The 15,909-nt window shown below is 30.2% G+C and overlaps 1 protein-coding gene and 1 long non-coding RNA gene across 2 annotated transcripts; one reads left to right on the forward strand and one right to left on the reverse strand.

The window, feature by feature from the left end:
• The first annotated feature begins 1,487 nt into the window (after positions 1 to 1,487).
• Positions 1,488 to 2,896, forward strand: LOC148227016 (uncharacterized). The gene is made up of 6 exons (XM_088201414.1): positions 1,488 to 1,627; positions 1,744 to 1,904; positions 1,975 to 2,132; positions 2,209 to 2,346; positions 2,425 to 2,550; positions 2,613 to 2,896. Exons 1-6 carry the CDS (start codon positions 1,551 to 1,553, stop codon positions 2,847 to 2,849), a joined length of 897 nt encoding a protein of 298 aa, XP_088057540.1. The 5' UTR covers positions 1,488 to 1,550; the 3' UTR covers positions 2,850 to 2,896.
• Positions 2,897 to 10,951: 8,055 nt separating this feature from the next.
• On the reverse strand, positions 10,952 to 11,567 carry LOC148227017 (uncharacterized). Its single transcript, XR_015812081.1, has 3 exons — positions 11,455 to 11,567; positions 11,175 to 11,251; positions 10,952 to 11,075 (listed from the first exon to the last, which is right to left on the reverse strand). It is a non-coding gene; the product is annotated as an uncharacterized LOC148227017 (long non-coding RNA).
• Positions 11,568 to 15,909: the final 4,342 nt, after the last annotated feature.

Raw genomic sequence — 15,909 nt, forward strand, 5'->3', positions numbered from 1 at the left:
TTCGTTATTTTTATGAAAAGAATAAGAAATAATATGTTATGCCTGGATATCGTATATTCGCAATAAAAAATTCACCTTTCGTGTACCCAACAACCAGCAAACGCGTACCTCAAGTTGCATTACAAATATAAAATCGATTTATGTACACGTTTCTATAAACTAACGCATTTCACTTTGATAATCTATAAATAATTCACGTTTTTTAAATTAAAATGATATTAAATATTATTTTATGATTGAGAAAGTTCATAAAATATTTCTAAGATACCTAAGAAAGACATGGAAGCTGATTGCAGCCTTCGGACATTTATGTCTGAGCCTCGAAGAAAAATAAGAGTTGCCTGGTCCTTGTTTATGTATGACTCAAAAAAGACGTCTTGGGCACCACGTTCTATTAGATTATTAGACTCTGAAATGTCAACCTATGAGCAACTGTGATCCAACCTAGCTTGGCTTTCGCTCCAGAGTACTGTGTATTCCAGCGCTGGGCCAGATCTCCTACATTGACAGACCTCCCGCAGAGTGATCTACCGTCGCATAGTAGTATTGATAGTATTCGGTATCATTCACCGATTTGAGACAGAAATGGGTTAGTGGAAATTGTAAAGGGGGGGGGGGGGAGAAAGTTTGTGGGCAATTGCGTACCGTTTACCTTGAATGAAAAATAATTTTAAGCACAAGCTAAACGAGAAGATTCTTTTGATCGTCATTTTATGAAAGGCTCAGAAAGTTTTTATGTGTTATCCTTTTTGACACTCACTACCTGTGTCCATGCAAACATAGATACAAGCCTTAACTAATGCAATCAGATGCAAGACTACTGCTGGGTGTCGGCTTAATTTCCAGTATCATGCAATAGCGCTTACGCTCACACAGGGGCATTGGTATTATGACGATAATTATTTTTCTTTTTCTTTTTTTTCAATAAATTCATAGGTTTAGGAAGGAGGGGGGGGGGTCAGATGAATTGTTACAATGTAAAACAAACGAGAGTCTGGCCCAATGACATATTGTGCCTTATTTAGGGACAAAAAATTGACGAAAAATCTATGAAATCATTTATGGAAACCGCCTAAGGCATAGTCTTGCATTGCAATTTGCAAAATTGGGTGTAAAATATATTTAAAACATTCTCTATAAATACATTTTAAATACAAGACAAAGACGTTTACATATTATATTCAAACACGTAATATTAACAGTTTGTTCGTTATTACCCCACATTAGTATAATCTAGTTAAAATTAAAAGTTTTAACGTAAAAATGAGAATTTTATAATTTATTTTAGATTAAAAAAAACAGTATTGACAAATTATGTGGAACGTAGTTTTCAATATATGAAAAAAGTACAATGCAATTGGAAATATAAGTTTATTTCATTTAAAATTTTAATTAATATTTAATTTAAATATTTTATTTTTATTAACTTTAAACGTTACTACAAAAATAATCAAAGGGAAAAAAGGCAAAAAAGGTAAATGTAAAACAGTGTTGCCATTTTGAAACCCTCGTGCTTTTGTTTTGAGCACCGCTCCTCAACTACTGTCAAAATGGGTAGAAAAATTCCAGGAAAGAAACATCGTGGGGTTAAAGATCCATATAAACAACATGCTCAAAGATTAGCGGTGTAAGATAATACATTTAAATATTATTTTAATATTGAAACACGAATTTAATGAAAATATAACCTAAAATATACGTCTGCTTGATATCTTCTAAAATGTATTGTTGAAATACTTATAGATTAAAAAGCAAAACAAACAAAGCTCCGATTCGTCCTGATGAGCAACCGATTCCGAGGAGTTTGAAGCAATTGATGAGTTGGAAGAATGTTGAAAAACCAGAGCAGAAAAAATCTGATAAAATTAAAAACAAAACTATTACTAAAACACAAAATAAAATGAGTAAGTGTTATATGATACTGTTGTTATTTATTTGTTAATATAATATTATTGAGATTTTATTTTTTTATAGAATTTTTAAAGAAAAACACTGCGAATCCTGTTAAAAAATTACAATTACTAGACGGAGAATCTAAAAAGAATTTTAATATGCGTATAACTGAAGCTATAAAAACTCTCAAAAATGAAGCTACATTTAAAGATATAATAAACGACATGCCGAAAGAAGCCGTTTGTTTTTTTTTAATCTATATTTAATGTTGAGGAGGGAAAATGTGCATTAAAAATGGCTTATTATTATTTACAGGAAAGAGAACCAAATGAAGAAGAGGAGAAAAGGTTTAGAAGATTGAAAAGGAAAAAGAAAAATGACAATACGCCAAAATTGACAAAATCACAAAAACGAACTTTGAGAGAAAAAGAAATAAAGGATCAGAAAAAAGAAGTAAACTCTAGTTTTAACTAAAATTGATTATATACATATGTATTGTATTTTTAACATTGATAATTACCGTAATTCCAGAGTAAAGAATTGGATAAAATGTACTTGGTTAAAACTGATTTTGTAAAATTTGGTGAAGTCGTTCACGAACCACCTACATTGAAAATCAAACCAAGAAAAGCAGAAACAGTCGAAGGAGCACCAAGAGTGAGTTTATTATGATGAATTTTTAATTTATTAAGTTTAACTTATTATATATTATTTTATAGCCCGCTCGAAAGGATCTTCTTCTCAATAAAATATTTGAAAATAATAATCAATCCACACAGAAATCAAATGTAACGCTTAATAAGAGCAAAGCAATTGTCAATAATGGAATTGATTTAAAGGCGAAGCGAAAAGAATTACCTGATAATATTAGAAAAAATATAGAAGCTTCTCAAAGAGAAGCCATCGAAGCATATCGGCAAATAAAGCAGAACTTTAGAATGAATAAAAAGGAATGATACGTGTGAGAATTTTTATACAATAAATGAGTTGGTTTGAAACTCTACTATGTGTTTGATTTTTTAATATTTTATTAGTTCACAAGCGACAGTTTGTATAATTGGATTATTTTTAATTTACCAGATTATATTATTTGTGGAAATTTCTAAGAAACAAACTCAAACCTTCAATGGTATCAAAATTGCATTGAATAAATATTCAAATACACAAGGAAAATACAAAGTTGCAGTTTTGAAGTCTGAATCATCGTGATTATTATGCCCCTATATGTGTAGGAAACATACATAGATTATTACAATTATAATACTAAGAACTAATTTTAATTCTGTATTATTAATATAAATACACAGTAGTAAAACAGTATGGAAGTATTTCATAGAAACTATGGATAAATTATTTTTTCCTTACCAGTTATATCTTGTAAGATTAAATTTAATAGTTTATTATTCAACAGCATCTCCTTAACCATTAACCTTGTTAATTCACTATGTTTTGTTTTGGAACAGACAAGACATCAAGGCAATAACTTAAATAAACTTAGTGTTAAAATATTTAATGGAGATGATGATAGACATTTTAAAAAAACAAATCGATATTTTTTTCCAGCATTTTCATATATAAGATGCCTTTTTACCTATAAACAGTGGTTAATTTCTAAGCTACATCTAAATCCTTCTCTAATGTTTCTGTTCAATGACAGGTAAAGGTATTTGAACTCTTTTTTAAAATTAGAATACATTATTTCATTTGATAAAGCTAACGTTTAATTAGGACGTATATGACATAACCTCAGTGATACCCTTTTCCATAAAATATGTTTTGTATATGTATATAAGTTTATTAATTAATACATCTTATCTAATTTAGCAACATCTGTAATGTCTTCTACTTAATAAAGTAAAGGCATTTTAACTATTTACTAATTTAAAAAAAACTATTTAATTTTATGTATGTAAATTAGTCTAATTTTTATGAAGGGAATCCATAACATATTTTCCCCGATAAAACAAGTATTATTGAACATAAATTCTTATATTATCTAATACTACTGCAGATTTATCTTTATTTACAGCCTCGAACCACTGCATTGGCTAGATGGGCATGAGTAGGAAAGAGCGAAGCACCTCTGCCAATTCTAAAAGGGTAATACAGCGTGCACCAAATTTAAAAGACAGAACTAAATTTTCTACCATTTCACTTCTAACTTGGAATATACAAAAGTTCAGCTGAGCTCGCACCAATATTGAGCAAGATAAACTTTAAAAGAACGAAGAAGCAGCTGCTTTTCACTTCACGTCAATCCTGGTTCGGCTTAGAACACGGACGTCATTTCAGCTTTTTCCAGGGAGGAGCCGTTTTTCTCATATTTCGATTTCATTAAGATTCATAGTATTTTATTTAATAATAAGCAGTTTTCATGCCAAAATCAATGGGGGAAGCAAATGCCCCAACTTCCTCCCTACCCCTCAATATGATGTCCCTGTTTATAATTCACGTAACAAGCAAGACTTGTTATGACATTATTACGACTTACAATAAGTGAGAAGCAAATGAAGTATATCTAAAAATTTGACCAATAGGAGAGCGCAAAAAGAATTATCCCTTCTCAGAAGTCAAAAATTTCCGGCAAAAGCAATAAAATCTTACCATCGCAGTGGGAACGCTCGGTAATCTAGCGTTCATATTACGTTCAAAGTACTGACGTCTGTCAGTACTTTTTCTTCCGCTTATCTTATCTGAGAGTTGAATTGGCTTAGTTTGTATTTTGGGCTAATGAAAGTTTTAAAACTATAATTAGTTTTAGAACTTTCATTACGTCAAGTTGGGTTTGGTTAATTCATGTAGGTTAGGTTTGCGCTTAAATTTATTTTCATAGACATTTAAAAGTAGCATATTAACGCCTATCAGTTAAATTATATTTTCGCTAGTGAAAATGTATTTGGACTTTTCTAGTGAATAAAACTTCACTAAAAAAATACACATTCACTGTATTATTTATACATCGCATGTAAATAAATAATGATAAGTACGTTTATGTATATATCACTATGTATGGAAAAGTTAAAATAATATATTTGTACTAGCATTTGCCATATAAATTATACTTTCTCTGGTGTAAATCTATATTTACCAGTGAAAATGTATTCTGATATGATTTCATTTAAATGGCATATTTTTATAAATTCGAAGCTGTTTTTATAAATCTACTTTGAAAGATAACCCGAATTTCTAGTTTAGAACCAGAGATGTCATTTCAGCTTTTTCAAGTAAGGGGGGGGGGGGGGAATTTTGATAGTCAGCTGTCGTTTTATTAAACAATGCGTGACTTTATCAGTAGGTTAGAAGATTCAAATTAATTCTCAAATTAAAATGCAATAAATGGTAGTTTATTACTATCCTAAAAACTGAATATATTTTGTGTTCTTAAAATAAGCATATTTAAGAATACAAATAATATGACCTGTTTTCTATAAATTGGTTAAAATATAACTCGCGTGATTTGATTTAACTTCTCCCTTAAAGAAGAAGTTGCCGTTATTTCCGTTCATACGGATTCGAAGGACCAGTGAAAGTCAACGTATACATTAAAAAACGTCTATTTACATAATTGCTACCTGATGATTTACAATAAATACAATTGCTATGCATTACGGACGACTATTATGGCACACTTGACAATTATTTTATTTAAGATAATATTATTTACATGTGCAATTAATATACAGTTTAATTTAAGTGTAGTATTATTTATACATTTGAAAGTATACTTGCTTATGTGTATGTTTAAAACTAAGACATATTATTAGATTTTTTATAACTATAGTATGAGTATTATTTCTTTTAAAAATAAAATTTCATAACAAGAAACGCGCAATTTATTATTAATATACGCAAAACAACTGATTACATCGGTGGAAATTAAAAAAAAAAACAATTTTCCGCTTCATTTGTGTAAATCGTAATCGAATAGTTTTCCGCAGTGTAAAAAGTTGAAGGGCGAATCATATTTACTTTAATTTATTTTTACCCTATCTAGGTGTATTAAAGACTACATTTTTTTCTAGCGAGTCTAGGAAATAATTCATATAAAGATTAGACAGTAAAACAGAATATTTTTTGTGTTAGTTTCTGGATAATCCGTACTCAATAAGGAAAAATTGGGATGTGGAAAAACCCTAGAACTCAAAACAAGGTAACAAATTAGTATATTGATTTCTAAAAAAAATTGCATGACGTAAGATTTAATTGCTTAATAATCTGATTTAAAAATTCTTATCAAGTAATAAATTTTATATTGCATATTTTTTGCATAAATTCATCAGAACGAACAAGGACAAGGACTTAAAATTTATGGATTTTGGTTTATTTCACACGAGGATTCTTTAAATGTAATTTTCAACAAGATTTCATACAACCTTTGAGTGAATCCTTGACTACCTGTGTATGAAAGTTGTCGAAATATACGAGCATCTGAAGCTTTATTACAGTAATAAATATACGAACTTGAACTGAGCTGTAAGGTAAGTATAATTTTAGTTATAGCAATCAAGTAAATAGATAACCAAAAATGCTTATAGAATAAAAAAATAATTATATATGAATATTTAATTAAAATCCTTAAGATTCGCATTTTATTAACCTTCTTCAAAAACATCTATAAGTTTATTGACAGAACAATGAACCGACAGCTTACTTCTCGGACAATGAACTCGCTTAATTAAAAGTCGAGGTCTCTTTTCTATTTCGTAGTTGTACTGTGTCTCCGATTTAATATATTCTGAAACAAACAAACAGAGCTAGGATTTTCCTCTTCCGTTATATTCTAAAAAATAATTAGCCGAACCTTGACTGTCGCCAAAGTTGGTAAAGTCAACTGTTGCCAAATTCACGTGGAATCCTGACGTCCTTGTCTGTGCAAAATATCAATTGCGAGCATTAAAGACCTTAACCTAAAAATTGCTTGAAATAAGTAGATAGTTTTTTGTAAATAATTAAACTCGTCTTTCGTTGAACGTATTGCTGTACAGTATCATAATCATTCAATCAATGTTATTACAATATATGTCAAAATCAATAGAAAAAATATAATATAGACCGGTTTATCAGCTGTTTTGAGGTATACATTTATCATACATATGCAATGATAAAGTTATTGTGCTGTATCAACTCTTATCACAAATCAAATCATTTTAAATTATATTAATTGAAAATACAAATTCTGGCTTAAATATGATAGTGATAGTGAAAATGGGAGGAGATCAACTACCCTCTTTTACAGGGACATTTCATTTTAGGAAGGGGCAAAAGTCGTTTTTAAATTCATAGTATTTCATTAAATAATTATATAGATTTTCTAATTTAAAAACTTTCATGCATTGACATGTTTTCATGCTTTGAGTTACTGACAATCAATGCCAAGGTAATATCGATTTAGAGTTTGATCATATGCTCAATTTTCAATAAATATTTCCAGACTTGAATGGTCATTAGCTAAATGTAAAAAATATGACTATATATTACATTGGTAGATAAAAAAAAGAATTGATCGGTTTTAGATGGTGAAATTTAATATAAAAATATTTTAAAGTTTTGATCAATTAAAGAAGCAGTATTTTGTAATTTATTTTGCAGCAATAAACCTATGCGAAAAGGTGTCACGACAAAATATTTACATATAAAACTCTCACAGACATAATGTCCACGACAGATTGTCCATGCGACAGAACGTTCGCGGACAAAATGTTCACACAAATAAACGTTTACACGATAAAATGTTCACGAAGACGTTAGAAAAACCCTGTGTTTTACTTGTGTAAAAAATGCAATCAAATCCATCTCATTCTTTTTTTTTGTAAGCTCATGTGTAGTAAATTTGCTAAAGTTAATCTTTGCTTTATAAACAGGTTTGTAGATGGAATTGTTTATTTTTATTTTTAATTAAATATTAGTTAGATAACGCTAAATGAAAACACCTGGAATCTTATCTTAAATTTTTACTGAAACTTCAGATTTTCTACATCTGCACAAATCCGACAAGATTTTCATGCAAATATTTTTCATTAAAACATGATTTACGAGAACAGAAATTTCAAGATACGAGGTAAACTAACAAACTATTATATTCAAAATTAAATTTCAGATTTCAAGTCTACTACTAAATTTAAATTCTTAGGTTTATTTCCAATGATTTTTTACTTCAGAATTATTGAATATCAAATCATTATATTTTATTAAGAATTAAAAATGAAGATAGCTTTTTCAAGAGTTATTCTTAAAACATTGTAACATTAATCAATTAAATTTAATAATAATCATTAATAAACAGATTGTTTAGAAAACAATTATATAAAAGCTTGCGAAGTGTAATTTTTCAAGTAAAACAAAGGTCAGCCATAAGTCACGTTTTGTTATCTCAGATGTTGTTATTCACTTTTGGTGGGGAAAGTCATGTGACTTTATTGCTACACAAGGGATTAAGGCAGTACATATGTATAATATGTTTTATGACGACTTTGCGTTGCGTTTGTCAGTGTACAGTTCATATGGTATATTTATACATGTATGTACACAATATAGAGAGCAAATAAAATAGATAAATTATATCATTATGCATACTTACATATTATATATACTAGAGTCGTTTAAAATACCAGTGAAGTAGATAAATTATCTTGTGATTGGTCAGATTGCTAATCAATCATTGCTCATTCATGAATATGTTTCTCGTAATACCATATTATTTATGTCCCTATGCGAACGAAAGAGAGAAAGATACTCTTTGTACGAACAGGGGTACGGATGGACCCCAGATATGTTGCTAAAGCGAGTTGAAGCAATGTTTTTTCATTATTTGGTGATATTTTTTATGATATAAAATTCGAAATGATTTTTTGGACATCCAATAGACAGCATTATTTAAAAGTTTAGCCATCCCTGACATCTAAATGTTGCATAATGCAAATCAATTGCCCTCCATTTCGCACGGAAGAATGTTAATAACGCGCAAATTTGATTTGCTTCTAACGAAAGTTTTTCCTTGACCGAATCTCCAATCGATAATATTTTATATGTAACACTTCACTTACATAACTTTTAGCGCTCAATTTGTAAGTTCAATGCTGTAATCTGGCGAGAAAACTCACTCACGTGCGTCATCAGTTTGCTTTACAAAATCATCGCAATTTAAGTCAAATTGTTTTTTTATTACTTAGTGTGCGCAACGTTAGTTCCTTGCTTACTTCTGCGAATGTATAATTATAGACATTTTATAAGCTGTCTTATTAAAAGTCGGAAATTGAAAAGACGCAAAGGTCAAACAGCTTAAGGGCAACAATGTTTTTATACCTTGGTATGTGTAATGGTTTCACCCTGTGTTTAATTAAAAATATACGTGTTCTTTTATTAGTTTGGGAGTAGGAATGGGAAACAAAATGTCGGATAAAGCCGTAAAGAATGCTTAGAAAACTGGATTATTAAACTAGACGCGAATGTAAATATTTACACAATGTGCGTTTTAAGATAGGCGTTTATACATAACAATAAGTTTTACTTTATCGTGTACTATATTCTATATTTGTACGCACACACGAGACGAAAAACAAAGTGATAAAATTAATTTTCCCATTTATAAAGACCTCCTGCAATCCATTGTTTAATAACACTCGAAAGCTGTTCAAACAATGACATTTTATTGCTCCCTTGGTTGTTCAAGGACGGGTTTCGTTACGTGCAAATATTATATCAGTATTTTCTGAAAAGCTGTGAATATTTTGCGATTTTTGATTTTCGCAAATATGATTTTTTTATAATAATATTTGTAAGAGATGTATTAAAAAATATGATATTGATTGGATAGTCAGTGGCGGATTACCTCATAAACGCATGAGGCGCGCACTTGGGGTTTTATTAATAATTTATATATCAATTTTTTTATGTTGAGACAAACTAAACTTTGGATTCGTTTGGTACGGTTTTGTGCGTACAAACAGATTTATAAAAGAGACAAGATATAAATCTTACATTTTAGGGTTAAAAAGTTACTCCAACTTAGTAGTGGGTACCGTTATAAATCGGCAAACGTACGGCAAATAAAAATAGAAAATATTTTTTTCTTCCGTACTGTATCTACATGCTTGCACTCGGATTTCCACCTCTGGTTTCAAAGCAGATAAAAAAAATAGTGAAGGAAAAACAGCCATAAAAGTCACATTAGAGAAAAAATAATAAATATTTTTTTTTCGTTTTTACTCTTTTATATATAATTTTGAATGTTCTTCATTTGATTTAACACATTTCTTTAATGTTTTTAGCCCTAAGGGGGTGTAATTTCACAGCCATAAATAAACGCCGGAAAACTGATTACAAGCTATTGGGAAAGTGCCTTTTCTTCGAGCGCTGGTAGAAAAGCTGGCGGGGATATGATGTCCTCTGAGGCCTTTTGTATCGTAGGCTGGGAAGTTCCCAAGAATTATTTCTCGGGAATTCTTTTTATCGAAAAAGATTTAAAGCATTTTTTATTATATAAAATTAAATTTGTACGAATATTTTTAAAATGTTTACAACCACTGCCATTTTTATAACTCTATAAGTAAAGGCCGGTTCAAGCCTAATATGCATACTTCTTGAAAGGTTTTAATAGTGGTCTAAAAATGACAAATATTGTTTATTTTTCCTTAAGAAATAAAAGAAGACATTCATATAAGAAACCTTTCCGAAGGTGTTTATGCCAGATCGAATGTGTTTGAACGTAATGTTTATGTCTCGAAAGATCGAATGTATTTGAATATCCAACAATCTTTTGCGATATTTTATTACTGTAACCGGCCGGCGGTTTTATCTTTGCTTTGGTGATCTAATAACCCGCTCCGATAAGAATACATTACGCTTGGAAATCGTCAGAATGCAAAACGATTTAGGGCTAAGAAATCAAAATATTGGAATCAACGGGTAAGAGAACAAATAATTTACAGTGCTGAAATTATCTTAACAAAAAAAAGAATGAGGATGTTTGATTCTACTTTAGATGGCATGTATTTTTTAAAGGGATATTTTAAGAATTATGTGTAATAATGTATCTGCATAAATTTGCTGTATTACATACATTTTTCGTTCATCAAAATCTCTCGAGAAATTTGAGAAGTGAAGTCGAGAATTCTCTTGAAAATCATCGAGCAATCAGAATGCCTTGGTTCGGTCATCTTTTCTGGAGGTGAGGTCTGAGGAGTCTGTTGAAGAGCATAGTCTTACAGAAATATTTTGTTATTTATGATCTGATCACTGAATCAGATTTAAAATAATATAAATTTACTTATTTTATTACATACCCGTTTTATTTTAGAAACATGTCTAAGATTTCCTCTGTCTTCTTAATCAAAGACATTAATTTAGAATGTTCATAAGTCTGTAAATAATAAAAGTGAAAATTAGTGCCGTGGAGTGTCTTCAAAATATGTATATTTTTAATTAAATAACTTAATAGTATTATTGATTTGAATATAATAAATATTATTTTTCTTTTGTTTGATTTTTACATATACGTTAGGGTGTTCCTTATTTTTTTACGCATACCCTCTCATTTTGTTTGTTTTATATTAAAACACTCACCTGTGCCGAATCGCATCGAAACGTGTCAAGATTTGCACAGCGTGTGTCGCTCGGCCATTGGTTCTACTGTGCAGTGCATGCTGGTTCTTGATTGTTTGAAAATGCACTATTCCAATTATATCATAGCGTTTGTTGACAGGACGGTCTGGTTACTAAGGTGGAATTGATAGAAAAAATTCTGAAAAAGAAGAGCGGCGAGACAAATGGTATGACAAAGGAACAGTAAAATCGACGTACATAATATTTTTATATTGCATCAATTTTATTGACAGCATATTATTTTACAGTTCCTGCTTCACAGTGCAAATGAGGATGCTGCAAATTCACAAGAGAAGTTGTCAACTACGACAGAGAGCGCTCAATCTATTGCGAAAAGAGGTAGGAAAGATTTTATTACTCCAAAATTAGCATAAGCTTTAGATAGGTGTCAATTGGGTATAGAGACGCAGTTTTACTTATGCAGGCAACAATCTTAGCTCTTGTTTATAATATAGACGATTTTCTAATAAATAAGTCATCAATCCAATGAATCCGTAAAAAAAACTCGGTAATCTAGCGGTCATATATATATATTATATTGCGACGAATCGAAGGAAGCATATCAAAAACAATAGGAGAGCACAAACAACAATTATCCTTTCTCAAAAGTCAAAAATCTACGTCTAAAGCAATCAAATCGTGCCGCCGCAGTGGGAACGCTCCGTAATCTAGCGTTCATATTACGACTCTCTTAATAATATTACAAATTTAATGAGGAACATATAAACCGAATTTTGACCAATAGGTGAGCGCAAAAAACAATTATCACTTCTCAGAAGCCAAAAATCCACGTCATAAGCAATAAAATCGTGCCGTCGCCGTCGCAGTAGGAACGCTCGTTGCCGAGCGTTCCTACTGCAACGGCGCCGACACGATTTTATTGCTTTTGACGTGAATTTTTGACTTCTGAGAAGTGATAATTGTTTTTGCGCTCCCCTATTGACCAAAATTCGGTTTGAATACACTTTAACCAATACTCACATATCAGAAGTCCATAGTAATATTGGTAAAGATAGCTATCATATTTTTAAAAATGCAGAAAAACTATGACGCAAAATGTGAGATGCGATGTTTGTCTATACTTATTTTTTTGCCTTAGTTAATATTTTGGATTAGTCCCAATATAATATATATAAGTAGGTTGGGTTTGGGTTTGAACAGAAAATGTACGTTTCGCAACTGTCAAAATGAGTTTCATAGACATTTTAGTACAGTATTTAATTTCACTAGCGCCTATCACTTTATTTTCGCTGGTGGTGATATATATATCTACTGGTGAAAATGTATTTGGACTTCACTGAAAAATATACATTCACTGTAACATTTATACATCGCATGTAAATAAATAATGACAAGTATGTAAATGAAAAAGTTGAAACACCCGCCAGCTAAATTATATTTTCACTGGTAAAAATATATTCCAATACGTATTCATTAAAATGACATATTTTAAAAATATTTAGATTTTCTTCGAAGGATAACCTGAGAATTTCTGGCTTAAATAACAATTAATTAATTATATTTTTATATAATATTCAAGGACATTGTTTCAGCTTTTTACAGAAAAGTCAGTGGTCGTTTTTTTAATATTTTGATTTAATATAAATTCTTAGTAATTTATTAAATTACATGCATTTTTATGGGCAAATTTAGTGAGGGCAAATGCCCCCACCTGCCCCCTCTTAAATGATATCCCTGGCTTGTATTATAAAGTGTATTTAAGCTAAAATTCACAATGTTTTGACAACTACAGATGTTCAAAGAAAATTGGAAAAATTGTTAATCTCAATGAGATTTAATCATGCAAATAAATCGTAAAAGCAAATTTTAAGCATTCGAGGCATTGCTACTGTTATATTGAACTAAATTACAAGAAAATATCATAAGGGTGACTACTGATAGTTAATAGAGTTCTTCAAGTTAATGTTGATCGATGAGGATTGAAAATTAAACCACCAGAAGCCATTGGATGGCGAGAGTAATTTTCTCTCTGAAAATATTGTTACTCAGCTCTCAGTACAAATTAATCTCGACGGCATGATTTTATTGCTTTTGACGTGGATTTTTACCTTCTGAGAAGGGATAATCTATTTTTACATTTTTTTTTTACATTGAATTTATTATTTTTTGTAATATTTTTGATTCAATGCTTTCTTTGAAACCCATTTAATATTATAAACGAGATATTTGTGATTAGAAGAAATTACAAATGAACTATGTTTTAATATACGTAATATGAAAATCTCTATTAAATTTTGTGGCGCATTTTTATCATTCGATAAAGAGGATCTCCAAAATTATGTTGTGTTTAATCCGCTACTGTGGATAGTTCTGTTAAACTTCAACAGATTTTTTTAAAGAAAATTACTTTAAGGCTCGAATGACAGTTCAAAAAGATTTATCAGAGGAAAAAAAATATTCCCTACATAAATGCAAGTTATTTTTTTGCATCTATAAAATTAAAACTTGCAAAAGCATATCTTTACCGTTTTTTAATTTCTGATACTTAAACTTGTTTTATTTTTCATTATTATGCTAATTTTAATTTTCAATACACAAAGATTAGTCAGTATTGGTTCAATATAAGCCACATAGTTTAAACAATAGTAATTTCGCGTGAGACCGGATTTTAATATTTTATTTATTATAAGTAACCATTGTCCAAAATTACACTACAACGGTTTTAACGTACATTTTTTAAATTTACTTAAGCGTTTCTTGTATTCCACTATAAAAACTCACAGATAAATATCTCAATAACTGCATTTAAATGGTAAAGTATACAGCAAAAAATGAATAGTGAAGTTTTTTTATTGTAATATATTCAAGTTGTCAGGACCACCCTTAATCATTGTTAAAATTTATTGTTACCAAGACCCGCCAAAAAGGTCATAGAACCTAATCTTGTCTAATATTACGCAGTAAATAACATCTTAAACTCCATTTCTATTTCATGCAAAGTTGTGCTAAATGTTTTGAATGAAATTTAGATACTTCCCCTTTCGCTCTCTCGCGTGCTAAGTGACGAGAGTAAAAGAGATAATGATATGGTTGTTTGCAAACTGAGATAGAACGAGTAACTCGGTTCAATTTCAGTATGCGCGTAGGCGTCCTATGGTTAACGCGCATGTCGAGCGCTGCATCGTGGTCACGTGGTCAATTTATAATACCACATGCTTATCGGGGACTTCAACAGACTCTTACTGACATCTTTGAATATGTTAGGGCACCAAAAGGGATTAATTATATTTTTGATAGTATATTAGTCCAATATATATCGTTATTATATTTTTTTTCATATAAAATTAAATAATTAGTAGTACTTGATTTTGTTAAAAAAAATCGTTTCGAATATATCCTTATGTATTTTCCTAGATCGGTTTATATAAATGTCACACCATAACGAATTCTTATATAGAATCGATGGCGACAAATTCTAGGATAGTCACAGATGTGGTGTTCGTATTCTGAAGTATCATTTTTATGCCTTATGGCATTTTGCAAAAGCCGACAAAGATTTTGCGTAAATTGAATATTTATGACCGAAAAGCTTTCATCGATATTGTATTGGTGAGTGCCTACACAAACTTTTATAATTATCAGTAGCGTAATTTTAATATTATGACAATTTAATTTGGCACATTTTTCGATCGCGTGCAAATATGCCGGCTGTACGTGACAGAAGCCGCCGTCTGGACGGCATATGAAATTTGCGACAGTGTGATCGCTTGTGGAGTCGTCTTGGCCGACTGTTGTAACTTCGGTTCGGACAATTTCCAGAGAGTGTAGTGCAGGCATTAGAGTGCTCTGGAGAGTCGCGATCGCGTCCCTTATTCTTGACGAGACGAGCCGAGGCCATCCGACTTATAAAAGAGCTTGCAAAACATAAATATATTTCCAGCGATAGCTGGAAAATTATATGTGGAAAGGTGCTCATCTATTTTAGTTAACTTTTAGTTGCGCAAAAGGAAACAGTTAGATTTGTACAAATAAATAAGCAATATAATTAGAATTTCAAATACTCTTAAAAAAAGTAAATATAATATTTAATCTCATTGCGCATAAAAAATCAACATTAAATTTTAAAATTGATTCATAAATATTTAATAGTAGGTAATAGAATTGAACGAAATGCAAATTTAATACAATTTCAGAAACAACTTGTTTTATTGAAATATGTTGTAAACTTTTGATAAAATTTCAGACCATGTTGTTGTCGATTAAATCAACTGAGACAAATTTTTCACTACGCGGTCTAAATAAATCGCTTCATTTTATTCGGGTCAAAAGTAGCGAAAAGCCAACTTAAAAGATAGATATTTATATGAAATAAATCAGCCATATTTTACAGTTAATTTTTAGATTTTATACTTTATTTAAGAAAAAAATGTTTTTTTTTTTTTTACAAATATAGAC

Source organism: Plectrocnemia conspersa, unplaced genomic scaffold, assembly GCF_051122295.1.
Source record: "Plectrocnemia conspersa isolate PC_06_02 unplaced genomic scaffold, ASM5112229v1 ptg000013l, whole genome shotgun sequence".
Lineage (NCBI taxonomy): Eukaryota > Metazoa > Arthropoda > Insecta > Trichoptera > Polycentropodidae > Plectrocnemia > Plectrocnemia conspersa.

Bases quoted from the DNA above. Each gene is read 5' to 3' on its own strand.
- LOC148227016 (XM_088201414.1), top strand. From the start codon at position 1,551: ATGGGTAGAAAAATTCCAGGAAAGAAACATCGTGGGGTTAAAGATCCA. The intron at 1,628-1,743 runs GTAAGATAATAC...AAATACTTATAG, and splicing joins CATGCTCAAAGATTAGCGGT to ATTAAAAAGCAAAACAAACA. The intron at 2,551-2,612 runs GTGAGTTTATTA...ATTATTTTATAG, and splicing joins CAGTCGAAGGAGCACCAAGA to CCCGCTCGAAAGGATCTTCT.